A 27,147-nucleotide genomic window follows, 5' to 3' on the forward strand; every position below is an offset into this window, starting at 1 on the left:
AAGGAGGCTGATCAACTCTAAGGAGGGGTGCATATGAAACCCTACAGCAGGGAAGTAGAGGTCAGGCAGGATGGGAGCATGGGTAATAAGTAATAAGTCAGTAAAGGAGGGTTAATTCTCTCTTAGAATGTGAGATATGAGCAAATACTTGAAGCATGGGAGGAAATTATCCAAATAGATGTCGGGAGGAAGAACTTTGAGGGGGTGTGTGCCTAGCAAGTCCTGGGAACAGCAAGAAGCCAGTAGGAATAAAGCAGATAAGCAAGGAAGGAGAAGAGTAGAAAAGAATGGTGGAGATCAGTATGAAGATATCTTCAGTAATCCAAGGGAAGGAGGATGGTGTCTTAGACCAAGGTATTAATAGTGGAAGTGATGAGAAAAGATCAGTTTCTGGATATATTTTTAAGAGCAAGCCAAGATTAACTGGCAGATTGCACACAGGGTGTGAAAATGAGAGGTCGAAGAGTAACTCCAAGTTTTTTGATCTAAACAGTTAGAAGATTTGGGATTGTCATCAGATTTGGAAAGGTTAATTTAAAATTATTAAGAAATTAATCAAACATAATGAGGAAGTGGTTGGTTATCTGAATATGGAATTCAGGACAGATATAGAGGGTGGAGACAAAATTTTGGAGTCATCCGCATAAATGTTATTTAAAATCGTGAGATTAACTGAGATCTTCAAGGGAATAAGTGTACATTAAAAAGGAAGAGTTTTTTTTTTTTTTAAGAACTGATTTCAGGGATATTCCAACCTTTAAAATTTGAGGGCATGGAGAAAAGCTGGTGAAGGAGGCTGAGAAGGAATTGGTCCAAGAAACAGAATAAAAAACCCTCAGAGTCTGATGACTTAGAAGTACGTATTCAATGGGCACTGAGAACTGCCCAGTGGATGTAAGAATGTGGCAATCATGGTGGCCTTGCGGAGAGTAATTTCACTAGAGGCAGAAGCCAAGCCTGATAGGGGTGGATTTAAGAGATAATGAGAGGAAAGAAGGCAGGGAGGAAAGTAAGTGAGGCAGGAACTGGAAGAATGAAAATATATTGTCACTGCAAACTGAAGAAAACAAAATGAAAAAGTGACAGATTATAGGTTCATTTATTCAAGTCTAACCTAAATAAAGATGAACAGGGACCAAAGTAATCCTACTACTGGGTCATTGACTAAATTCCACTTACCCTGTATTTCTTCAGTCACCAGAATGAAGAAATACCGAAATATGAGAACAATTCTTTACATAGTAAAACACGTCTGCCTATGAAAGTACTGACAAGCATCAACCATTCTTAGAACGTGTGTGGTTAGTCAGTGTTGTATTGACTCTGGAGTCAGACTACTGGGTTCAAATCTGCTTCCACTGTAAACCAGCTCCATAAACTTAACCCATTAGCCTCCATATTCTCATTTATCAAATGGAGAGATGTCGCGCATATCTCCAGGATTACTATGAAGGCAAGACAATGCCTGGTGCTCACCAGCGTTTGACATAATGTAAGCACTTTATAAATGTTAGACTCTATACATGATAAAACATTTCAGAAAAGTGTCAATAGTCTGAAACAAATAATCCACAGCAGTGCCATTCATTTCCAATTGCCAGCTGTCAAGCAGAGTTTACAAATGTCTCTCAACATTTCCTCAGTACCTTAAAACTTGGTTTTTACCCCCTGATTGTTTCATATGGATACATGTCTGGAAACTGTATCCTTACAGTCAATTCTTGATCATCACATTTAAATTAACTCCCAGTTAGATTATGTTTTATCTTCATGGCTTTATTGTCCCATTTTGGCTCAGGAGATTAGCACCAGGGAAATCCAGCAACCTTTGTACAAAGGTTGCATACATGTTTATATATGATATTATACATACAGATATGTTACATGTATATATTTTATGAAAAAATACTTGTCTAGTAGAATTTTAAAAAGTTTTTCACTTCTCTGCATTCTTCATACTTTCTCCTCCTTATTCATTGTACTACTCAAATTGGCCACTGTTGTTACAGACTACTTAGACCCTGAAAGCACTGGAAAATAATTACCATATTCCATATCTAGGACACTCTAAAAAACTCTTTAATTCATCTTGGCCCATGTCATTTGCCAGTTTATTCTTCTCCTATTTCCACTTCCAACCTCCTAATTCTGAATACAGCCTATTTTTACGGCTATTATAAAGAGCTGAACCTTAGATTTATTTATTCTTGGAAGAGAGGACACACCTCAGGGCCCGTGGAATCCTCTATTGTCACTAACTCAACAGTCCCTCACAGCTAATGAGGCATTTTTCACGGTAATGATGACCAAGCGCAAGCTGCAGACAATGCAATGAAAAATTGATTCCACAAGACGTGAAGTACATAAATATTCTTTCAAAAGTACTCCTGGGGTAGTTGCCTCAAAATTTAACAAAACAATAAAGGATTAATAGGATTCAGGTTTTAATAAAGTCAAAAAAAAATAAATGCGTCAGAAGATAAATGATATCCATGGAAGTCTACCACCAAAACAGAGAAACCACATCGAGCATCCCAAAGCCATGCACGAAATATGCAGCATGAGCTTTACTGTTCATCAATATTCCTGCCTGTGAAACACATTTGTACATGTCTTGAAAACGGACAGAGCCCTTTAAGTCACAGTATTTTGTTTAATAAATTTAAAGGCATACCAAAAGGGCAAAAATAAAATCAGAAAATAAATCGTATGTTGCTAAAAAAAAAAACCAAAACAACACCACCAACATCACCAACAACAAAAAACCACTGTGGAGATCAAAAACCAACGAAGTAAGAAAATGTTTTCCTCCTTTTAATACAATTTTCACACTCTGTTCAGCCACATTCATCATTATTCCTTAGGAGAGTAGGATTTACCAACTGAATATCCAAAATTGGATTCTCCACCTTCATAAATTACAGCGACTGCTTCCAAACTGTAGAGGGCTGTGGATTAGGAGAGTCAAGACACACACCTGTGCCCTCCTTTTGTCCCAGTTCCCCTCTCCTGTATTCCTACCCGTCCCCTCCCTGCGCCACGAACACCTCCACATACCCTCAATTTGGGAGCGTTGTTGCTGCCAGAAACTGACCTGTAGGAGTGCAGAGCATCGGCGGACGGCCTTGACGAAGGTGGCAAAAATCATGTCTCTCCTAGTTCAGACAATGCATCATACTACTTTTCGAAGACTTTTTAACACCAAAAAGAGTGTGGAAACAAGGTTATCAAAAGCACACATAGTACTTGTATCTACCGAGTAAAGAGCCCCTCTCTTAACAACGGCCGTAGATTGCCCTAGCTTTACAGGATAGCAGCCAGAATACAAATGATGGCCTAACCAATCTAGGTGTGATTTTCCTTTCTATCTCAACTTCAGCAAATCACTTAACTTTTCTGAGACTGTTTCCACAACCATGAAGTGGGAATGATATGACTAATGCTGCTGGGTGGCTCAAATGGTAAAATCTCGAAAGAAGCAATTAGCACTTATCTCAATGAGTCAACATAGCGAAACAATAAATTTTACTGTAATAATAATAATGATTTTAATTATTATTATATATTCAATTTTCTTTACTTATATTTTGCCTGTGGGGTATGATACGCAAGATACACAGACATGTAATTGAAGGTGCACTAACTCTGATTCTAAAATCATTTCTAAACGTGGTATTTACTATTGATATTACAAATGTCTCCATTGTTCCTCCTGGAAATTTTGATCATTTCATTGTGAAAATAATTTATTATCAATTGCTAAATCTCATTTCTAATTTTTAATGAATCATAATTTGTTCACCTAATATTGTAAACACACTTTTAATAGAATATTTCTAGTGGCTTTTTAAAAAAATGAATTGCAAAAATCTCAGTACCCAGACCTGTGGTTCTTCGTCGTGGAATATGGGGCCCTAGGCACACCAGAGACCCACTAAAGATGCGTAGGAAATCAAACTGTCTTCATGATAATACAAAACATAGTTTCCCTTTTCACTGTGTTGACAATTACAGTAGAGGTGCAAAAAGCACTGGCAGGTCGAACTGCTGGTGCCTTAGCACAAAGCAAAGCAGAGCGCCAAAGCATTCCAGCAGTCATTGTATTCTTCACTGCTGGACAGTCCCAGTAAAAATAAAATGCCAGTTTCATCTAAAAACAGAAGAACTTTCCTTGAAGAAATAGTAAGATTATTAATTTTATTAAATCTAGACCCTAAATCTCAATGTCTTTTCAATATTCTGTGTGACAAATGGTTGAAATGTGCACAAAGAACCATCAATCTGTACTTACGTGCAGTATTGTCTCAAAGGAAAGCATGTGTGTGATTGCTTGAGTTATAAGCTGAACTAGCTGCTTTATTTGTGGAATACAATTTTCACTTGAAAGAGAAACTATTTTTTCTTAGATTTGAGTATGCAGCAGACATTTTTGTTTGTTTGAAAACGAACAAAAGGAGGCTGCTATGTCAGGAAAACAATGAACACTATATGTTCTTAATGATAAAAGTTGAGCTTTCAAGGGACAATTCAAATTTTGGAACACTCCAAACCATTACTGCGAGGTTGAGAGTCAATATACTTAAAGACTCTTTTGAAAAGATCCTTATCAGTTATACCAATATTTTCCAAAGGATCAATGCCTGGTATTTCTAAGTCATGTATAGAGAAATGTTCCACTCAGAATGCAAGATACAGCAATATTTTCACGTAACAAAGTATGAGAAGTTCACTGGTGGGGTTTCAGATTCATCACTGCAATAAGTTTTAAGAAACTGCCACTTGTGAAATTCTGGTGTGGTATCCAAAAAAAATCGACAATTATCTGAAAAGGATATCCAAGTATCTCTCCCTTATCCAGTGCCATCTGTCTGAATGAGGAGGGGTTATTTTCATAAACTTTAACCAAAACATTGCAATAGACGGAATGAGAAGATTTGAGAATCCAGCTGTCTTCTTTTAAGCCAGATATTAAAGGGATTTAAGAAGTAAAATAATGTCTCTCTTTTCATTATTTTTTTAAATTGGACAAAATAAAGTCCTTTTAATAAAATTTAAAAAATATGTTACATGGTTAATGTAATTTTTAAATAAATTAATAAATATTTTAAAATTCTCTCAGTCTTTATGTTTTAAATAAAAAATATCAATAGATAAGACACACCTAAGCAAAAGCTCTTCAGGGTCCTGAGACCAACAAACTTGACAACTGCAACCTAGAAGCATATACAGTATTTCCTTCCATTTAAACCTCAAGTTCCACATGAGACCACCCACCTAAATTCCTCTTCCCTCTTTGAGTTTTCTGACAATTCTCAGTTCATTTGTAGAACAGAGAGAACTGGTGTATCTTTATGTCCTTAGTTCAATTAACGATCAAGATCGAATTTACCAGCTTCCTCCATTCCCCTTGCTTCTCTCTCTTGCTTATTTCTGAGGCATGAGAACACACATGCCAGTGTTGGCTCTTCTACCATCTCATTCAGGAAACATGTACTGAGCATCTAGTGTACATCAGGTAACATACTAGGCTCTCAGAGATTATTATCAAGGAGATAATAAAGATCAATGAGACAAAGCCTCTCACCTTCAGAAGTTCAACCCAGTCCCTAAGTTGCACGTTCCTATAAAACACTTATTAAAAGAAAAATGCTTATTGATGTACTACATCTCTATTAATTTTGTTGAACTTATAAGTGGTACAAAATGTACAATAGCTATTCTAACATAATCAAGACTCTTCTGAGAATACAAAGATACAAAATAAAAAGGTAACAAGCCTTGTGTCTGCAATCCAAAAGCCATCCTTCAAAGATACTCATTCGTGCCAAAGTTTTAGGTATGAGAGGTAGGGATAGTGAAGGTATTCAACCAGGCAGATCTCTGGAGTGAGCAGTATTAGAGCCACAGTTTTCAGCGACCCCCTCCACAAGGGTCAGAGCTCCAAAAAGAATGCAGATTAAATCATTTCTCTTTTACCCACGGACCCTTTGCTTGCCCATGGAATGTGATCAGCCATGACTCTAGCCAGAAACCTGAGTAAGCAACCAAGACTCCTAACAGTGTGCATGAATAAATTGTGAAATAATGCATTGGAGCAAAGATTGCATATGGAAACAAACAATTGAAAAATCACCTCTGATAACCAGAGGTAACCTACAACTGCTTCTTGCAGAATCATGGTAAATTAATGTTTGAGCAGAAGGAAAAAAAAAAGAACTTTATTGTATGTACTTGAAAGATGCAACCAATAATAATATGAAATTCTAGCTCCCAACTACTGCTTTCAATATTCTTTGGAGAAACACATTTGCTTTTAATTTTAGGAGTGGTTGGAGCTTGGGAACTCCAACTTGGTTTACAATTTCAGCACTTTAGTTCACAGAAGAAACCCTGACAAACAATTTTTTTCACAAAAAAAATCATTATGATGAATCCTCTCCAGATTTTTAAATAAATAGAGTACAGTAAATATGAAGAACTTCTCATACTGGTATTATTTGAGGTTAAAAAAGTAAGACCCATAATCCCCTATTACTTACAGAATGATTTACAATTATTATTTTTAATCTTCATGCCTATTGTTGTCTCTGCAATTTAAATCTTAAATTTAAAAATTTAAGCTAAGCCAATCTTTGCATATCTAATGGGCAATTAATAAGACTAAATAAATCTCCCCATGATAACAATGGACATTTACTCTCATTCTCCATATAATTCTAATAAATGTAATACATTGAATCAAACAACCAATAACATAATTTGTTTTACAGTTTAATAAATTTAGCGAAAGTCTAGAATGATAAATTGCCTATCGTTAATATTTCAGTTTTTAAACTCATTGAATCTCTTCATCTAAGAAATAATTCCAGAGAAGGAAGGTAGAGCGAGGGTATGGGTTTAGGGGAGGAATAAGCCCAAACTGAAATCAAATTACATGTAAATCATGGCCCTGCGTTAATCCACATAGTTCAACATGTAAGACTTAGGTTAAGGTCTTTAAAAAACTAATTAGGTAAAAGAGGACATGTGGGTTAGAAGTTTCTTCAGGGCTATGTGAATATGATAATACTGAACTCCACTTAGAATTACATCTCTAAGAATTATCAAGAATTATATCTATAATTATATCTCTAATATCCTCTAGGCCATGAATATACTAGTTCATCCATAGAACAGATATAGATAGCTATTATGAAAGAACTATTACAGGGGAGTCAAAAAGATAATAATAATAAATGAATGTTTTAAATGAAGAAAACCCCTCACCTCTCTAAGAAAGAAAAGAAAGCAAGAAAAGAAACACATGAGCCTCAATTTCACTAGCATGTTGTGTCTGGGTTACTACCAAGTATCACAAACCACATTTGATATTTTGTGTTTTTGGCTGACTGGCACCAGAATGTCTTTGAAGGGAGTGGAGAGGGAGAGCTTCAGGAACAGCAGGCAAGAGCTTTTCAGAGTCTGGCTATATCTTTTCTAGTTGATCATCATTACAACATTGGAAGTACTTCAATTACAAAACAAATCAATGATACACGGAGGCAGTAATAGCCAAAAATATACCCCAGGAAAAGCCAGGCTTGGAATTCTTTTGGCTTAGGCTAGGAAAAGCTAGTTTCTTACCCATCAGCAGACAGAACAACTTGTACCAATGCCATGGCACTGAACAACACAGTTTTGTCTCAAGAAACAGCTTCTAATCTCTGATCATTCACAGCACATTATATACTTTAGTTCAAGAGGGAAGAGAAAGGATTACCCTAAGTCAGAAGACGGTGCCTAAAATGTGAAGGCAGATGAAATCAGGAATCTCCCCAAACTTGGCTCGGCACATTGAAATTAGTCACTGTCTATAAAGAAACTGCCAAGACTGCTGAGGATGTGAAAGTTAATACCGTCCTGATGTAAACTATCCCCCATCCTCCATTGCCACTCCCCCTAGATAGCTATGCCAGAACGCTGATTTCTACCAAAATGTTTCATTTTGGAACAGGGATTTCTTAAGTCTGAAATTGCTCAGCCTCTATGACTTCCTTACCAGGCTGTCTTTAGTGCAGTGATTTAACTTAGATAAATGGATTTTTTGTTTGCACTTTTGAAATAGCTGGAGAGTTCTCCTTAGTCTTACTCATATGATTGCATGAGATGAAATATAAGGTAAAAACTCTTCACTGGTTCTGACCAGGATGAAAGCTAAATTTTAGGTAATTCTTATTAGGCTCTGTGATAGAACATTTCTGTATGCTCTTGTCAGTACAATTAACAATAAAAAATAAAGGTAAATCATTATGTAAAGGAAATATAGAGCAATCTTTCTAAAAAACACAGCAACGAATAATTCATAAGTGACTGCAAAATCATTACCTCTGCTCTCTGTGTTCTGGGAAAAGCAGTTGATTTTTCTATGGCATAAACATCCACCAGGTAAAGACATGCTCCTTGCTCCCGGTCCAGAATGGCTGCAGTCTGAATCACGCCCGTTTGTCGTCCAATAGTAAAGAGACGCCCAACAGTTTTTTCTTCACAACGGACTGAAACAATGTAGTACTCCACCGGGGCTTCTGATCCTCTGGGGCTAGCTGCTTCTATTGATATTACGTTGGTGCCAATGGGTTCACCTTCCTTCAAAATAGTTATATATTTTGGTTGCGTAAAAACAGGTCCATCAAGGCCTTGAAGAATGACGGTCAATTCAGTGGTTGATTTCCTCCTCTCAGGGCCAAGGTCTGTTGCTGACACTATGAGATTATAGATTAGCTGAGAAGGCACCAGCGCCGAAGCCACTCTCAGGTCTCCACTGTAACGATCCACGATGAAGGTGTCTGTGTCCCCATTGATGATCTCATACTCCACCTCTCCGTTGGCCCCTTCATCTGGGTCAGCCGCCATAATTGTCGTCAGAACAGAACCAATCACAGCTGAAGGGTCTGCAGCAAGGGCGTTTTGTGATATAAACATGGGAACATTGTCATTGAGGTCTGTAACCAAAATGGTCACGTTTTTCAAAGCATACCTTCTGGTTTCTATAGGCACTGCTTGATCATTGGCTTTTACAGTTAACTCAAAGAGATTAGCAAATTCCCGATCTATTTCAGCATTAGTATATATAGTGCCCTTGACTTCATCTATGCCAAAGTGGTTGCCCCTTGGCATCTGCTGAATGATCGTATAGGAGAGTTGCCCATTAATGTCCGCATCAGGGTCATGTGCAGTCACTGAAATGACAGATGTTCCAATGGGAATGTTCTCAACAATAGACTTGAAAATATCCCCAGGAGGAAAGCTAGGAGGATTGTCATTGAAGTCTCTCACGTGTATAACCACTGACATCGTAGATGAACGAGGAGGCCTCCCTTGGTCTTTTGCTGTTATATTTAATTTGTACAAAGACTGTGTTTCAAAGTCCAATTTTTTGGCAAGAAAAATACTCCCAGTGTTGGGGCTAATGCTAAAAGTCCCATGGTTGTTAGTCCCAGTAATACTGTAATGTAAATCAGCATTGTCACCTGAATCTGAATCAGTGGCAGTAACAGAGGACACGAGTTCACCAATTCTCATATTTTCCAAAACGTCAACAAATAGAGTTGATTTAGGGAAGGAAGGGGTATTGTCATTTTCATCTAAAATATCAATATTTAAGGTACAAGTTGAATTGAGGGAGACTGCCCCTGAATCCACCGCTTGAATTACAAGGGAATAGGTAGCTGTTGCTTCGTAGTCTAAGGTGCCAATCAGTGTCACCTGACCAGAGGTACTATCTATAGCGAACTGTCTCTCTTCATTTCCTTTTATTACAGAATAATGAATAAGTCCATTACTACCTTCATCAACATCTGAGGCCGAAACTCTTAAAACCTGGGTCAGGTTGGCTGCTGACTCTGATATTGTAGCTTGGTAAAAGTCTTTTAAAAACTTGGGAGCATTATCGTTTATATCCTTCATGTACACGTGTACGGTGGCCTGATCCTTGAGGGGCTGAGGGAGCCCCTGATCTGTTGCAATGACTGTAAAGCTAAACACTGCAGTCCCCCTCCGCCTCATAAGAGACTCCCTGTCAAACTGATGAGTATTTGTAATTTCCCCACTAACTGCATGCAACTCAAAATCTGGCTGCACCGTTTCAAAAGAATACCTTACTTCTCCATTTGGCCCAAAGTCTTTATCTATAGCACTTACTTTGCCCACAAATGACCCTGCTCTCTGTTCTTCTTCAAAGTAAAATGTGTAATTGGTACTGTTAAAAAGAGGTCTGTTATCATTTACATCTTCTAAAATTATAGTAACATTCACAGTAGCACTAAGGGGTTCCACTGCTCTGTCAGAAGCAACCACCAGTAAAACATATCTGTCTTGAAGCTCACGGTCCAGTTCACTTTTTATATACAATTGACCATCTGGGAATATGCCAAAAGCATCCCCTGTATTTCCTTCAGCAATGCTGTATGCAATTTCCCCATTTGCTCCTGAATCTTTATCAAAAGCTTGCACTTTAAAGAATCGAGAATTCACAGGTTCTGACTCAGAAAGGGTGACCTCATATGAAAGCTGGTCAAACACTGGTGGGTTGTCATTCACATCATGGACATAAACTGTTAAGATGAAACTAGAGGAGAGCTGGGGAACACCCAGATCAGATGCCAAGATCTCTATCTGGTAGGAACCAGCATGGACATCCAGGGGACCTAGCAGACTAATGTTACCATTCTTTTCATTGATAGCAAAGAGGTTCTTGGGGTTTTGCTTCAGGCTATAGAGTACCATGCCATTGACACCTTCATCAGGGTCCATAGCTTTGGCTTGGAAAATGCTGTGACCTGCCTGCCAATTCTCCACCACATTCACACTCTCTACTGCCTGAAGGAAATGGGGAGAGTTGTCATTTAAATCCTTAACTGTTATGTTAACCACAGTGTCTCCAGTTATGGTGCCCCCACTGGCTACTACTTTCAGCTGATAGAAGGATTGCTCTTCTCTGTCAATCACACTTGCTGTGGTAAGCTGCCCAGTGACCTGGTTGATAGCAAACATACCTCTCTGATCCCCAGTAGTAATGAGATAAGTGATGTTGGAATTGAGATCCATGGTGGATGCAGACACACTACCCACATGATATCCCAGAGCCACATTCTCAAAGACCACGAAGCTATAGGCAGCCTGACTGAATACAGGTGGGTTGTCTTGAGTGTCCAATACAGTGATGGTGACTATTGCCTGGTTGGGAGACTGTAAATTGCCACCATCAGTAGCCACTATTTGCAACTGGTAAGCAGTTTTTTCTTCTCTGTCTAGGGCCATTCTTGTAGAAATAACCCCACTCTGAGCATTGACCTGAAACCGAGACCTGTCCCCAGCTGACATACTATATTTGACAGTCCCATTGAGACCCAAATCTGGGTCAGTGGCAGACACTGTGGTGATGTAGCTACCTCCAGGCTCATTCTCCTGAATATGAGCAAAGTACTGGACAGGGTAGAACACAGGGCTGTTGTCATTAATATCCAGAAGACTCACATTTATACGAGCCATTGATGCCTGGGGAGGGGAGCCCAGATCCGTGGCCAGAACCAATAGGGAGTAGAAAGCTTGCTCCTCTCTGTCCAAGGAGGAGATAGTACTCAACCTCCCAGACACAGGATCCAGTCGGAAGGACCTCTGGTCAGTCTCAGCCTCTTGTAGGGAGAAACGCACCGTCCCATTGTCACCCAAGTCCCCATCAGTTGCCCCAAGCACCAGGAGTTCTGTCCCTGTAGGAGCATTCTCAACCACAGACACCTCATATCCTTCTGGCTGGCTAAACACTGGCTTTTCATCATTCACATCCAGTAGAGTTACTACCAGCTGGGCATAGGAAACTTTGGGATGAACTCCCTGGTCCCGAGCACTGATATTCAGTACAATCTGAGAAGCAAGTTCACGGTCCAAGCCCCCAGCAAGCCCAGTGGTCACCAGGCCGCTATGTTCACTGATGTGGAACCAACCTAGTCCATTGCCAGAGACGATGCTGTAACGCAGATTAGCATTGAGACCAGAGTCACCGTCAGTCGCAGATACTCCACTCACATAGCTTCCTGGGGGCGCCTCCTCGCTCAGGTTCACTCGGTACACTTGCTGTGCAAAGACGGGAGGGTGGTCATTGATGTCATTGACGAAAATCACCAAGCTTGCCACAGAAGAGCGCGCCTGGACCGCTGCGCCAGGGGGCGCCCCGTAGTTATCAGAGACAGAAACTGTTAGGTTGTAAGAAGGGATGCGCTCCCGGTCCAAGGCGCTGGCTACTTTGATGAGGCTCAGGTTCGGCACTTTGCTGCTCTGCACCTCAAAGTGGCGCTGCTCATTGCCCCCAAGAATCTGCACAGAGATGTTCCCGTTGGCCGCGGGGGAGTCTGCGTCCGTCACGGTGAGCAGAGCCACCACAGTGCCCACTTGAGCGTTCTCATCTACGGAGGCATAGCGTGAGGTGGCAGGGAAGTAGCGGAATTTTACCACAGGGTCATTGTCGTTGACGTCCAGCAGCTGAATCAGCGCCTCGGCGCGCCCAGTGAGGGAAGGCACGCCTCGGTCCATAGCCTGCACGGTAAGCGAGTACTGGCGCCGGGCCTCGAAGTCCAGGGGCTCCCGCACCGTGATAAGCCCCGTTTCGGGGTCCATTTGGAACGGAGTCCCCTCGTCCTGCAGCCGATAGCGGATATCCGCGTTGGTGCCCTCGTCCGCGTCCGCCGCCGCCACCTGGAGGACGCTGGAGCCCACCGCCGCGTCCTCAGGCACCCCCGCCTGGTAGTGGGAACTGCCAAAAACCGGGGGATTGTCATTAATGTCCTGCACAGTCACATTTACCTGAAGGTAGCCCCGCCGCTTCGGCTCGCCCTTGTCCTCCACTTCCACCAGTAGCTGGTACTGTGGTGTGACCTCGCGGTCAAGCCCACCCTTAGACACCAGATGCAAGAACGCGCCCTCGCCACTCGGGTTCAGGGTGATGTCCAGGCGGAAGCGGCCCGCCTCGTTGCCCTGGATGATGCGATAGGAGCGGTGGTCCACACCATTGGAGCCGATATCCGAGTCGGTGGCCGTATCCAAGATGACTTGCCGCCCGCTGCTACTGTCCTCCTTGAACGTAACCACAATCGAAGGGTCCGGGAAGACGGGGGCGTTGTCGTTGAGGTCCTGCACCAACACTCGCACTTCGGTGGGGTAGGTGGGCGAGCTGGAAAGAACCACCAGGTTGATCACGTCGCTGGGTAGGCTCTCGCGGTCGATGGTGGCAGTGGTGTACAGGGCTCCGGTGCTACTGTTTATGGCAAACAGGGCGTGGCTTTCGCTGAGCCGATAGGTGAAGCCTGGGCGCGTCTGGATGGTACCCACCAGCGTGCCGGGAGGTTGCTCCTCCAGCACCTGAAACACCTGGCGCTGCTCAGCCCCGCTGACACGGGCTGGCCCCGGGAGTAGTGACCACAGCCAAAAGATGCGAAGGAGCTGAAATAATGATAAAGGGGGCAGCGGGAGCCACGGGCGGCCAGGAGCCCTGTGTGCTGCCAAGTCCATGGTCCTGGCTCCCTGGAACGGCGTGATAAAGAGAAGGAAGAAGTGAGGCAAAAAGTGTGATGATGACAGGGATTAAGCAGCCCCAGCAAACATGCAGCAGATGGCTCTGTCTGAGAGCTCTGCTATTTCAAAGAACCTCCAGCCCAGCAGAAGCAAGTCGCATCAGCAAAAGGCTCCAGGTAGCCATTTGGACGCTTACTGGGAGGGAGATGCCTTGAGGAAAAGCAGCAGGGCATTCCTCTGGCCACTCCTGTCTCCTGTGCTTTGATGAGCTCCCAGAAAAGTTTCTCAAACCTCCTACATTTTCCCCCTTCACTCTGTTTTTGAATCCAGAGAGTCTGAGCTTTTTCGCCCGGGTGGATGTGAGTCGGGAGAGATTGCCTGTAGTTAAGGTATATGAGGAATCATTGCAAACAACTGTCTTCAGAAACTTTAGAACTTACCCACGGCGAAGAAACTGAAGAGGGAAGGACAAACGTCCGTAGCGATGTGTGGAAAAAACGACTGCGCACGGGGAAGGGGGCGACGGGGAACCGAGAGATTGTCGAATTCCTTTCCCCAAAGCCGAAGAAAAGGGACTTCCTCGAGTCCCCACTCCTCAAGAACAAGGCTGCAACGCCCCTCCAGCAAGGCTGCAGAAGTGGCCGCTGAGGCCCAGGCGGCGGCGTCTGAGCGCGGGCAGCGAGCAAACTGCGTTCCAAGCGCTCGCGTTGGCGCTACGGCTCCGGTACCCGGGAGCGCTCAGCTCCGTCCCTTCTCTTCCAGCAGCCGCCGCCGCCGCCCTTGCTGCGGCTTCGAACCCGTAGTCGGGCTCAGGCAAAATCCAGAGCTTCTAGGCATTTTAGAATTTATTTATTTATTATTTTTACCTCTGCTGGGACGCCTGTCGACCCATTATTTGTACATCCAAATCGAGAGCCGGTCCCCCTTTCTTCTCGGCCTCGCCGGGGTCGGGCAGGAGCAGCGCTCCCCTCCCCTCACCATGCCAGGAGGCTCCTTCTCCCGCTCCCCAGTCAGAGAAGCCCACTCTAGTGCGCCTCGCCCCTGACCTCGTGCCCTTTGCTTTTATTGTCCCGTGTCAGTTTCACTTTGTAATCCACAAGGCTTTTTGTTTGGGGCGGGGTGGGGGTGGTTGGTCCCTCTTTCTCCTTCACTGTTGGTGGTGGAGGCGGGCAAGTCGACGCTGGGCTGTGGCGGCGCCTTCAGCAGCTCCGGACCGCGGCTGTCAGCGCTCTCCCTCTCGCCTGCCTGGGCTGAAGGTAGTACCGCCGTGGAGCTGGAGCTCAGCGAGCCCCTCTCAACCTCCGGCTGGTCCCTCACACTCTCCCCGCCCCTTCCCCGCCGCACGCGCGCGCGCGCGCGCACCCACACACACACACACACACAGAGCGCGTCGCCGAAACACAAACAGAGGGGGAGGGAAGACCGCAAGCTGGAGCAGGACTCAGAAACTTTGCTCGCCACTCATTGATCCCCGCACTTTAGTTCGTCCGGACTCCCCCTAGCTCCCGGTGCTGTCACCTACTGCTCCTCCCTTACCCCAGCCCCATTGGGCCGGAGCTGAAGCAGCCCCGCCTGGCACTCCTACCGCGAGCGCTCTCCGGCTTTTTCGGCTTCGGACTGGCTTCTCGGGATGCTAATCATTCCAGCCTCCCGGAGGACTGTAGGCGGTCGGGTGTGGGAGCCCGGCTAGTAGGAGGCGCTGAGAAGGGGGGTGCTTTTTTCTTTTTCTTTTTTTTTCTTTTTGGTCAAATCTTGGCCGGCGTCTGAGCAATAACAGCAAAAAGCCTCCGCAGGATAGATGGGGGTGGGGTCAGGTTTGCAGATAAATAACTTTAGTGGCGGGGTCTGGGGGAAGACCGTTAGGTTGTTATGCTAGTAATAACTCAGAGGTAAGGGGGTCGAGAGAAATAAAGGAAAGGCGGGGGGTGAGGGTCTGTTAGAGCGGGAGGAAGGATTAAGCAAAGCCTGTCTGGGAATGCACGGTGCAGATTTGCTTTAACCGTTTCCTGCCCCTTCTCTTTCGATCGGAGGGGAAGGAGCTGCGGTACAACATTACGCGACAGAATCCGAGTCAAATTTCCCCATTCTTCCTCCAACTACAGAGTGAGCTAAGTGCGGTGCAGGGCGAACTAAACCCTAAACCTGCACCCACTTGCCCCTCCCCCCCTTCCAGGTTTCTCGGGGCACCAAGGCCTCGGTACTGACCGAGCTTTGGATTTCCTATAGGAAAAGCCAGGGGAACTCTTGTTTGTTTTGTTTCCCTTCCCAAATGGATCCCAGGTGCCAGTAGCCAAACCTTAGAGTTTCAACAATAACAATGGGAGCCCTTTGGAAAGATGGAGAACTTTTCCTATTGCGAAGTTTGGAATTTAGATCTCTGTTGGAGTATTTCCTCCTAGACATTTTATAGCCAAAGGAATCCTGATGAAGTTTCATTCCTTTTTGTTTTGGTTTGGTTTTCGCCTGGGGGAAATGATGGATATGAGAAAAATAGAAATAAACAGAATGAAATTTAAAATTTTAAAAATATCTACGTGCCACGCAAGGCACTCGGATCAACTCCCCTGTTATTTACTGTAGCTAATTTTTGTGGTATCATGTATAACTTCAAAGAAAAAAAAATGACCAGGAATCAGGTCAGTATTCTTTCTTTAAGAGAAAATGTTTAGAAAATAAGAATTTAAGCTAAGTAATGCAAATATAAGGCATATGTCATACATTTCAGCCACAGTGACCCCTCCAAATTTAAAACTTTTCTGATCTCGGAGATGATTCAGCCATGGATAAATACTGCCCTCTGCTGTTCTCTGTGAATCTTACATCTTTCGTCGTCTGGTTTCTTGCTTAAAATTAAACGCAGAGACTACAGGATCTCGTTACAAGGCTAATTCCTCTTCTTGCCTACGGATAGTAGCAAAGAAAAAAGATCTTTAGGAATCTCCTAGTGCCTTTCTTTAAAAAAAAAAAAAGCAATAGGTTAGACAGCAAATTTAAGCCCTCCGACGCAGACAGCCTGTAACCCAAAACTGATACATTGAAATCTGAACACTAAAAATCACCAATTCCTTTGTTTAAGTCAGAACATTCACTTCTGCAGTTTCCTCTACTGGACAAAGCCATACATTACAGTATATATAATGAGTGAATTGGAAACAGACAAGAAAGTTGAATTTCACTATTTTTGTATTTTCAGGACTTCAAAACTTGTGAAAGCATTGGAAGCTATTCTTTTCAAAGAGAGACGTTTTTAAGCCTTTTCTCAAAACTCATATATCTGCCAATAAGTTACAGTCTTAATATCATTATTTTGGTGTAATTCAGCCCACGAAGATTTGTAGATTCCCTAAGGTAGAACCAGAAATGTTTACAAACCATGTCTCTAATGTGTGATTTTAAGCGAATATTAGAATTTTCCTGCTTGTTTGTTGTTGTTTACTAATGCACCACAATTCAGTTATTCAGGTAGGGAAGAGTAGAAAGAAAACATTTAGATATGTATAGGAGGTCAAGTACCTGTTTTTTGTTTTCTTGTTTCTTTGTTGAGCCTGTGGGATAATCTTCATACTTAATCTCAATAGTATTAAATTTGCATCATTGTAGTGGGTTTAATTTGGGGGAAATAGGTGAAAATCATTCATTTTGTGGAATGAGAAGGATAATAACAAGATATGATAAGGTTAAGGAATACAGAAAATGTATATATACTCAGTATGTAAAATAACTTTTTGAACAATTAAGAAAGAAGACTATCAAAAGTGATTTAGACAAAGGCATGGCTATTTAAATAAATGGAAGCCTTCCATGATAACTACATTAAGGTAACATTTATTTATAGATAAAACCTACACATAAAATTACAATCTGTGTACACATAGATACATAATTTAAGGTATGATATAGAGAATGATTTAAGTAAAAGACAAGGACTGAAGTTTTTATTATATTTAATTTTTCTCATTTGGATTTCAGACATTGTGGTAATGTAATTCATGATAAGAAGGATGTCCCCAACAAAAGAAAATGAAAGAAAATAGATATACAGATATTGTATGTGTGAAACAACAAAGTTTATTTTTGATTTTCTACCAAAAACTTAATTATTTTAAGAATAGGATTACTTAGTGAAAGCTATCTATAAACATGAAATTATATGCTTCTAGGAGAGAAGATATTCATCCATTTTAATAGACTGTAGGGGAAAAGTGTATTTTTTTATGATCAGGTATGAAAGAAACTAGAGAATACAGCTCATTTGAACTTTAGAGCATAGATTAAAACAAACAGCTTCTGTAACAATGTTACTCTTATCTGCACGCGTTTGCCATCTTTACTTCATTAAATGTCTGAACTAGCTTTTTCCCCCATGTTTTAGATCTTAAGTGAAGAAGCTTAGGTTAATCACACTCTACAATTCACAGAACATTAGCAACATCGTCCCAGAAAAGAATTCTCCTTCCTGCTTCCTCCTTTGCTGCCCTCTTCATCATTCCTCTCTTCTCCCCTTCCTCCCGTCTTCCTTCCCTCTTCCTTCTCTCCCTCTTGTTCTCTTCCTCTTCCTGCTCCTCTCTTCCTCATCCTCCTCTCCTCTTCTCCCCTCCCTGCCAATTCCTGTCCTTCTCTTCCCTTCCCTCCACCTCCTCCTCTCCCGTGCTCTCCCATCCTTCCCCTCCATGTCCCTCACTTCACTCGTTCTGTACTTTGCTCACCTCATGTTATTCGACCTTACTCTTCTCTCCTGTCCTTACCATTCTTCATGCGCAGTGCAGGACCCCCAGCCATAAATATTCTAATGAGTGAAATGTGTACGTTTTGGTTCCACGTTTTTACAAACTATGTATTATTTAGTTGTCCCGTATTTTTAATTGAGATAAACAGTTTGGGGTTATACTGTCTATGAGTCTCATTTTGGTTTTTTATCTTTTTTCACCAAGCACTATTTTTAAGGTTTATACATGTTGTAATGTGTACATCTAAATTGTTGTTTCTGACTTTTGCCTTTTACTGTAAAGGGTGTATCCATTACTCTTTAACTTGTCCAGTTTGCCTCCAACTCCCTGATATCACAGATTAGTCTGCAATGAGCAAATGAAAATGACTATTTGGGGGATATGTAGTGGGGAATGGAAGAGGCTAGCATTCCATATCTGAAGTGAATCACTGATTGCTGAAAAAGGAAGAACTATGTTTGTAGGACACAGTGTTTCTGAGCCAGAAGAGAACCGATCCTGGATAGGGGGAAGCATGGAGTTCACAGATGGCAAACTTTCAGAAGTTGGAGAGTTAGGTATTGGTTACCTGTTAGCTGTGGAATTGAAATGCTAGACTGTAGTTTTCCAGATTGGCTCATAGTAAATTGTTTCCTTGTGCGATTGAATATGTTTGAATACGAACTGGTCATTTCAATTGGCAAGTTATTTGTAATATTCCTTGAGGCTTAAGACTGGTGTATTCCTGAAAAGAGGGGCTGATTATGCTTCCAGTAGGTACTTGTAGGTTACTACTAGTCCGCAACAACTACTGTTTCCACTGAAGCTAAGACGCCAACAGTAAAAGAGCAACAATATTTTATGAATCACTAAGTGATGCTGCCAAGTAAACCATAAAAAAAGCTTTTTCATCACTTCAGATTTTTATTTAAAGGCTTTAACACTCATTTAGATTGTTTTTAAGTCATTCTTCTATATATATATATATAAAGGAAAGCATAAGCAAAATAAATTGAACGAGGCACTGTTAGATCTTTTTCACACTGAAAATCCAGTTCAAAGTAGTATAGCATTTATTGAAAAAGTGCTCCGTTTAGTCTCTTTGATCTTTTTCTAACATACGAACACTGCATGTAGGATGTTTATGTATAGACAATGATAATTAAATCACAGTTGCTGCCAGGCCTTTAGCAAATATAATACACATCCTAACTGCTAAATGTTAAAATGGGACAAAAAAAAAAAAAGGTTGAACCTTAGAATAATTAAATATGATGAATTTACAATTTGAGGGTTTTTTTTTCTTTCCTATACCCCCTCAGTAATGTGATTTTTGAGAGCTACCTTGTGGCTTCAGCTTCTTAGGGATGGATTCCCCCTTCTCCACACCTCAGTCTAATCACTGCCAAGGCAATTACATTTTCTGATTTTGGGAAAAGGTAGGGTGACTAGATATATCTACGTATGTGGATAACTAGTTATCTTAACCAAGGACTTAGGATTTGGGAGCTCCAGCATTAATATGAAAAGTTTCCTATTAAACTCCATACCCTCAGAGAAGTCTAGGCTTTTTCTCTTAGCTCTCACACTTTACCATACCTAAAACTCCAAGTTCTTATTTAGAAAGTTTGGCAAATATCCTCAGAGCAAAAGCTACTTCAGTGTTGAGTTTACCTCTCTAGGTTCTCATCCAGACCAGATATGGTAATTCCTAACTATCAGATCACATCAGCTCTTTGATCTTTTAAGAAAATCTTTAAAAATTTAGTAATCTTAGTGGTTTTTAATAGTAAATAATAGCCTGGCATATTACCAAAATAGGAAGTCTACCTCTATTATTTCTTCAAGTATTTTCTGTGTGTTTTTCTGCCTTCAGGAACTCTTATTTGGTACTTTTCCATAAGTCAGATCTCTTTAGCTTCTCTGACTGTCTTCTGGGAAAACTCCTAAATCTGATGTTCCAGCTCACTAATTCGCTCTTCGGGTATAGCCAATCTACCACTGCTTAATCTTTTGTTCTCTTTATATCAACTCATTTTTTTTTTCATATTGGCCAAATATTTCTACTTCATTCATTTTTAGATGAATTTTAATTCTTGTTTTGTATTGACAATATCTCTCTATCCATTAATCATCTCTCTGTGCTGAGGAGGGATCAAAGACCGGGACTCAGTCTAAGTTTAAAGAAGGGATTGGCAAAATTCATCTATAAAAGGGCAGATAGTACATACTTTAGGTTTTGAAACCCATTTCAACTTGCCCCTGCAATGTGATTTAGCTATAGATAATGCAGAAATTATTGGGGATGGCTGTGTTCCAATAAGACTTTATTTACAAAAACAGGAAGCAGGCCCAATATGGCCAGTGGGCTGTCATTTGCTGACCAGTGTTTTAGAGTGTAGGAGATAAGCTTTGTACTGAAAACTCTATCAGATGACCACTGTTAATCATTCTCATTTGTAATCTTTTTTTAACATATATGTATGCATAAAGTCAGTATTTTGAATACAATTCAAAATTTCTGTCTGTTTTACATCAACTGAATTTTTTTTCCTTTTACCTTTTGACCTTCTGTAATCTGAAATTTTAAACTGTGAGGTATAGTATGATTGAGAAGTGACAATCTCCCTAAATTGTAATCCACAGTCTTGGAAACTTTCAGAGAGTAAGATGGGATATTCAATGCGTAAGGGAAGTTGGTGAGAATGCACTTACTTCATGAGAACACCGATGTCTTGGCTGTTGCTGCCAATTTTGGTGGAGAAGCAGGCAATAATTGTCTCAAGGCAACATAGGGTAGAGACAAAAGCTATTTTTTTCTAGACATTTTTTCTATCTAGTCTTTATAAAATTTTTCTTGCCCTAATTATTTGATACTTAGCTTTCTCCTTTCATTATTCATATCTCCTTGTTATATTATACATGTATATAAATGTAATTATATAATATATGTGTTTACCATTTTTTTTTCTGGCCAGTGTTCAATTTTCAAAGATTATGGAACCACCCATGTATGTAAATAAATCTGAAACTACATGATGGAAACTAAAGTCATATTTTTTAACATCACACTTAGGGGAGAAACAAAATGAAGGGTTAGGTTTGAAATCCTTCATAATATAGTACATGTGAGTATGTGAGCAAACCCACTGGAATGGAAATTGCTTATACTAAATGTGAGAGTAGGTTTCTGAATATTGTGGCATTTGCCACAAACTAGTAATTACCTACCATAATTTGGAGAAACTGCTCAGTCCAACAACTGTTTGTGACAATCTACTCTTTTGTTGAAATATATAATATGTCAAGAGTTGATCACAGTTTAATCTTTATTGGGTGTAGGTATCCAATTTATCTCAAACTTAAAATATTAATTTGGGTAATAGTGACTTCGTTAACATTAAAATGAATCTGACGTTAAATTTTATGTTAGAATGTAGAGAATTAAGTACATGGATTCCTCTAATATATATAAAGTGTATGTATTTGTCATGTTGGAAAAGTGTTAAGTAAAATAGTGTGATAGTCAGTCTAGGTTTACTAGAATTTTAACATATGAAAACGTTTGAAAATCCAGAACAATTTGAACTGTAACTTCTATCATCAACAGATGGGTGGGAGTCCTACCAGAAGAGCTGATGCTAAGAAAACAAATAATCTTGACCCACAGCTAACATTTTGTCTTATTTTCTATTTTAATTTTCTTTGGAATGCTGAAATGTAAACTACTATAACACACCTTTATTTTGTTTTATTGCCTAATGAGCATTCCGTCGCCATTACAATGATTTTATATAAACATTGTTCTATTGGCTGAATAATATTTTGTCACATGAATAGGCCAAAAGTTATTAATCATTCCTTTAATGATGACCTTCATGATTTTTCTAGGTTATCTTGCTATTAAAATTCATGCTTTGATAACCATCACTCACTCCTCCAACAACACTTATTGTAAGGTAACTATGTGTCAGGTACTTCAAAAGCTGCAGAAGAGAGACAATGGTGCATAAGACAGACACAGCTTCTGCCATGTTTAGTCAAATTGCAGATGTTTTTAAAAGAATTTACATTTTTAATGACCCTTACTGCTTATTATTGCCAAGTTACTTTCCAGAAATGATGTACCAATTTACAATTGAAACCAAAATAGATCAGAGTTTTCCTCCCAACAAAACAAAGAAACAAATGCATTTGAATGCAGCATGTCTTAAATCGTGTCTATTTAAGGGGGATTACAAAGGTGTCTTCTTTTAACATGTATTTCTGTTCTATTTTTCATATATTAGCTATTTATTTCCTTTTAAAAAATGTTCATGTTTGCTGTCAGTTGAATCAGTTGGGGTCTCAGATACATACATGTGTATTTTTGGTTGTTGCTGCTATTGTTGTTAAATCCCTTTGTTTTCCTTTATAAACACCTACCTTTCTTTTTAATTTGCAGTTCTTTCCTTTATCTGGAGACTAAATAAGCATTCATAAAACTTTAATGCCCATTTCCTCTTTCTGCTCTTCCTTCTACTTCTTTATCCTAATTAGGTTGTATTGGTTGAAATAATGCTACTAGGGCAGGGACGATAAAGAATTTTCCTTTCTCTGACTCTAGCATGATGCCTGAGGTTCAGATTGTATTCAACAAATGTCTGCCCAATTTCATCCCACATCAGGAGCCTACAATTAAAAAATATATATAATTTTAAAAAGCAATAATAAATGGTTAGAATACTGCAGTCTAAAACATTGTTTTCTAAAATGCATTAAAGTGTGGTGCTCACAGATGATTCCAGGGGGCTCAGAAGAAGATATTGAAATAGTGAAAAAAATGAGAAATTAAAAAAAAAATTTCAAAATGAGGGGAGAGTACAGCTCAGTGGTAGAGTGCATGCTTAACATGAACAAGGTCCTAGATTCAATCTCCGGTACTGCTGTTAAAAAACAAATTAATATAAATACATAAATCTAAAAAAAAAATCAAATTACCTGTCCCCCTCAAAAAACAAACAAAAAAATAAAACTAACTAAATAAACATTTTAAAAAATCAAAACACTATAATGAGTTTTGTTGCTTGACATTCACCTTCCATTAAAATCTTCCAGCCTGTTCATTTCTAGAGGCTTTTTTCTGACACCCTCTCGTCCATGGTTTTTCATGCAATGGTCCTCTATTTAAATGCATGCCCTTGGAATTTGTTAGGCAAACACCAGCAGAGGCCATCTTCATTTGACTTTAGTGCTTTCTCTGCCAACCAGCACGGCCATGGACTGCATCCACACTGGTGGACCAGTGTCCCATCCACGCGAGTAGAGAAGCAACAGTTATATCATTTGCAGCTGCTACAAATTCCTAACCCCTGGACCACAGTTCCTTTGTAGGTTGGTGAAGAAGTCACAGTGCCCATGTGGGGCATTTCTCTTTTTATCACCATTCCCCAATCATTCTGAAAGCACCCAATTCCCTAAATGTTCTTCTTGATACTTCAGGACTATCTAATAGTTCCTGCAACTGGATGTTGACTGACAGAATCGCAGGTTATAAAAACTATTCCATTTTCATTTCTCTTTCAAGTAAAGGAGAATTTCTATGGTTGGTATCAGAATGTTTATGTTCTATTTAATACTGCATGTCTTAGTTTTGAATAGAGAGTGGTCTAAGTGAATAGTCATATATGGCAAGCATAATTCACGGAAAGTTGATTAATATGATACTGTTTGAACATAATACAGATTTTCTTTAACAAAGAAGATTAAAAGAAAAAATTGTTGCTGGTGGATCCAACTGATGGTCCAGGTTCTTGTCTCATCCCAGAAAGAATTCAGAGACAAGACGTAGAGGTTAAAAAAAGGAAAGTGAGGATTTATTAAAGGATGGATAGTACACTCTCAAGGGGAGAGCGGGCAGGCTCAGGTGAGCGGCTGCCCTGTGTTTCTTTGACAAGTTAGTTGCATAGGGTGTAAAAATGAATGGGCGGAATATTCATTGAGGAGGGAAGGCCTTGGGGTCATATTTCCTGATTATCATCCCAACTCCACCTTCCCAAAGGGAGGAGGGGTTTTTGTCTTTATTTAGTCTGGATTAAAAGTGTCATGGCGTCGGTGCATGATGGGTACTTCTGATCTGCAAGGCTAATTTTATTGAAATGAGAGCATAATGAGCAAAATGTTACACTTGGACACTGGAAATTTCTGCCTTTTCTGACCTTTCTTTGTTGGTCTCCAGGCCAAAAGGTGTGGCCCCTTATTGGCCCAAAGATTCCTGCTTTTCTTTCTCTGCCCAGGGACCCCTGGTGCTTACATGAAGTAAGTTTTCCTGCATTTGGCCTTTGCCCCTCCTTTCTGCCCAATTCCTGCCATTTGATCTGTGTCCCCCTTTCTCTGCTTGTATCTAGCTCTCTGCCTGCTCTAACAAAATGAGTCAGAAGTTGTGAACACAATATAATTGTAGTAAAGAAAAAACTCAAAACTTGGCATATACTAGAAGACAAAGGAAAAATAACAGAGGATCTCAGAAGTGCTTAACAATTTTGATATTTTATGGTACTCAAAGCCCTTATTAAAAGAAAGAGTGCATTATCTGTACTATTTAGTTGGACTATTTCAGATGTCTCTAGACTTTATAAACATATCACAACATCTTAATTCTTTGTTTATTTGAATTGCTCCTTAGTCATGTCTCTATTTCATTCTTTTCTTAATCACTGAGTCTGTGATTAAAAATGGCAAACATGTGTTTTGAGAGAAACTAAGCTGTGATTTCAGTTGTGGCTAGTAATTTCAGAGCAGCAGAACATAATAACGCCTTCTTTTCCACCCGTCTCATGAACTCATAACAAGTTTCAGGAAAACAGTAAACACAAAATAAACAAGCAAAGCATAGAAAAATGAACTACTTTACAGTTCAAATCCTTTGTTTGGTTATTCCAAGGAGAGATGCCTGAAGAAACAAACAAAAGTGATGGTTTAATATTTACAAAACGTTGTTAAGCCAAAATAACACAGGTAATCACAGATAGAATATTATTGTGGTTGACTCTTAATTTTTGCTCTTAAAGGAAGATCAGCTTTAGAATCTGACACTCATCGGATCTGATCCTACTGACTCTGCTTCCTCCTCTCCACAGGGTCAAGTGAGTTATTTCAGTGTTCAACGATTGACTTCTCCATCTGTGAAGTGAGAGAAATCAGCTCATATGGGAACTGTAAGTTGATTATCATCTGCCAGAGTAGCAGACATATCTCAATTTAATTAGAAAAAGTTCTAGATAAAAGTTAAATACTATTAATCATAGCTATACTGGGAAAAAGTTGAAAATATGGTTTCAGTTTTCATGGATGGCAAACCATTTTATTTATTTAAAAACAGCTTTGCATAGTTATATACATAGAATTTCAACAATTATGTTAAATTTCAAAAAACCTTGAAGTAAAAAATAAAAATAATAAAAAATCAATATATTGACATATTTATGGGTAAAGTCAAATATTGTAATATGATCGTATGAAAGAAAATACTAATAGTGTATTTATTTTAAAGTGAATTTGAATAAACTCAATGGAGTAGATTCAGACAGAATAACATGTTAAAAAATTTAGTTCAAAGAAAATAATCAACTGTATAAAGTTGAAACAGAGCCTAGTTAAGTAGTCATAGTAACACAGACAAATATTTCAGAAAATCTAAGTTGTATTGGCTCCAAATTAAAAAAAAATACATTTGAAAAAATTCTAATATCATGTTAATACTTTCAGTAAAACCAAATATGTCACTGAATATTACTGTATTGCAGTCAAAATACTACTCCATTGTCCTATTGCTAGTTTTTTGGGAGAATCTATGTAACAAATTTAAACAATATTTTATGAAAATATTTAGGTGCTTTTGATTCAGGAGATTGTAGAAGTTTACATCAATCATGTTAAGGCAATAGTCCAAACCCTCTGATCCCCAGTAGGTCTGCGACTTATTTTTCTTTTTTAGAGGATTTTATTTAAGAATCACTAAGATCTGAGATAAGCATCTTTGCTTTGATAACTTGCGTTTCAGCTTTGCCTGTTGAAGGATGTGTTATGATTATTGCCTCTTTGTAGATGACTGCCTGCACATGGTAAATCTGTCTGTTTTTATCCCTTTTGATGATTATGTTTATCATATAATTACACAACTCAAGACATTAAGTTGATGATATTAAGAAGGTTGAATAAGATGATGTAAATGCCTTACTGAATCACAGCCAATTGTTTATTCCTTTAATAATTTTGCCAAAGTTTGTGATAATTTTGCTTGTTTTCAGCATTCTGCATTATAGCAGTTTTGTGCTCGGTGAGTGATAATCCTTACAGTCTTTCAGATACTCTTAGAATTAAGTGCTTTGTCTTCTATCTGTCCTAGAGGTACATTATGATTTTTAGATTGATCAATCAATTGATTGATTTAACAAATGATGGTGGAGAGCTGTATCTTCCATGCTAGAAAAGAGAGTCAATGAGATAATGTTTGTTAAATGCTTGGTGCAAGGAAGGGTTGAAAAAATGTTAGCCATTCTTCCTATTCATGGAGCAAAATTCAACAGGAGTGCTCATTTACAGTAAATAAATAAAATCAATCACAGGAGTATCTTCAGCCTTTAAATTTAAAAGAATGTGATAAAATTCAATGTATTAGTTATCTCTTGCTGCTTAACAATAATACGAGAGACTTAGTGGCTTTTAAAAAGCACACATTTATTTCCTCACAGTTTAGCTGAGTCCTCTGTTTCAGGGTCTCTCAAAGCAGCAATCAAGGTGTTGGCCAACTGGTGGTCTCATCTGAGGCTCAGCTGGGGAGGAATCAGCTTCCTAACTCACAGTGTTATTGGTAGAATTCAGTCCCTTGCAGTTTGCCAGACTGAGGACCTGCATTTCC

The 27,147-nt window shown here is 39.8% G+C and overlaps 1 protein-coding gene across 1 annotated transcript in view; it reads right to left on the reverse strand.

Moving 5' to 3' along the window:
* FAT4 (FAT atypical cadherin 4) overlaps window positions 1-14,992 on the reverse strand; it is a 157,915-nt gene extending 142,923 nt beyond the window's left edge. The window contains exon 1 of the mRNA XM_015246090.3: window positions 8,365-14,992. Within this exon, the coding sequence (XP_015101576.2) occupies window positions 8,365-13,539 (5,175 nt within the window). The 5' untranslated portion in view covers window positions 13,540-14,992. The remainder of the gene's footprint in view (window positions 1-8,364) is intronic.
* Window positions 14,993-27,147: the final 12,155 nt, after the last annotated feature.

Source organism: Vicugna pacos, chromosome 2, assembly GCF_048564905.1.
Source record: "Vicugna pacos chromosome 2, VicPac4, whole genome shotgun sequence".
Taxonomy (NCBI): domain Eukaryota; kingdom Metazoa; phylum Chordata; class Mammalia; order Artiodactyla; family Camelidae; genus Vicugna; species Vicugna pacos.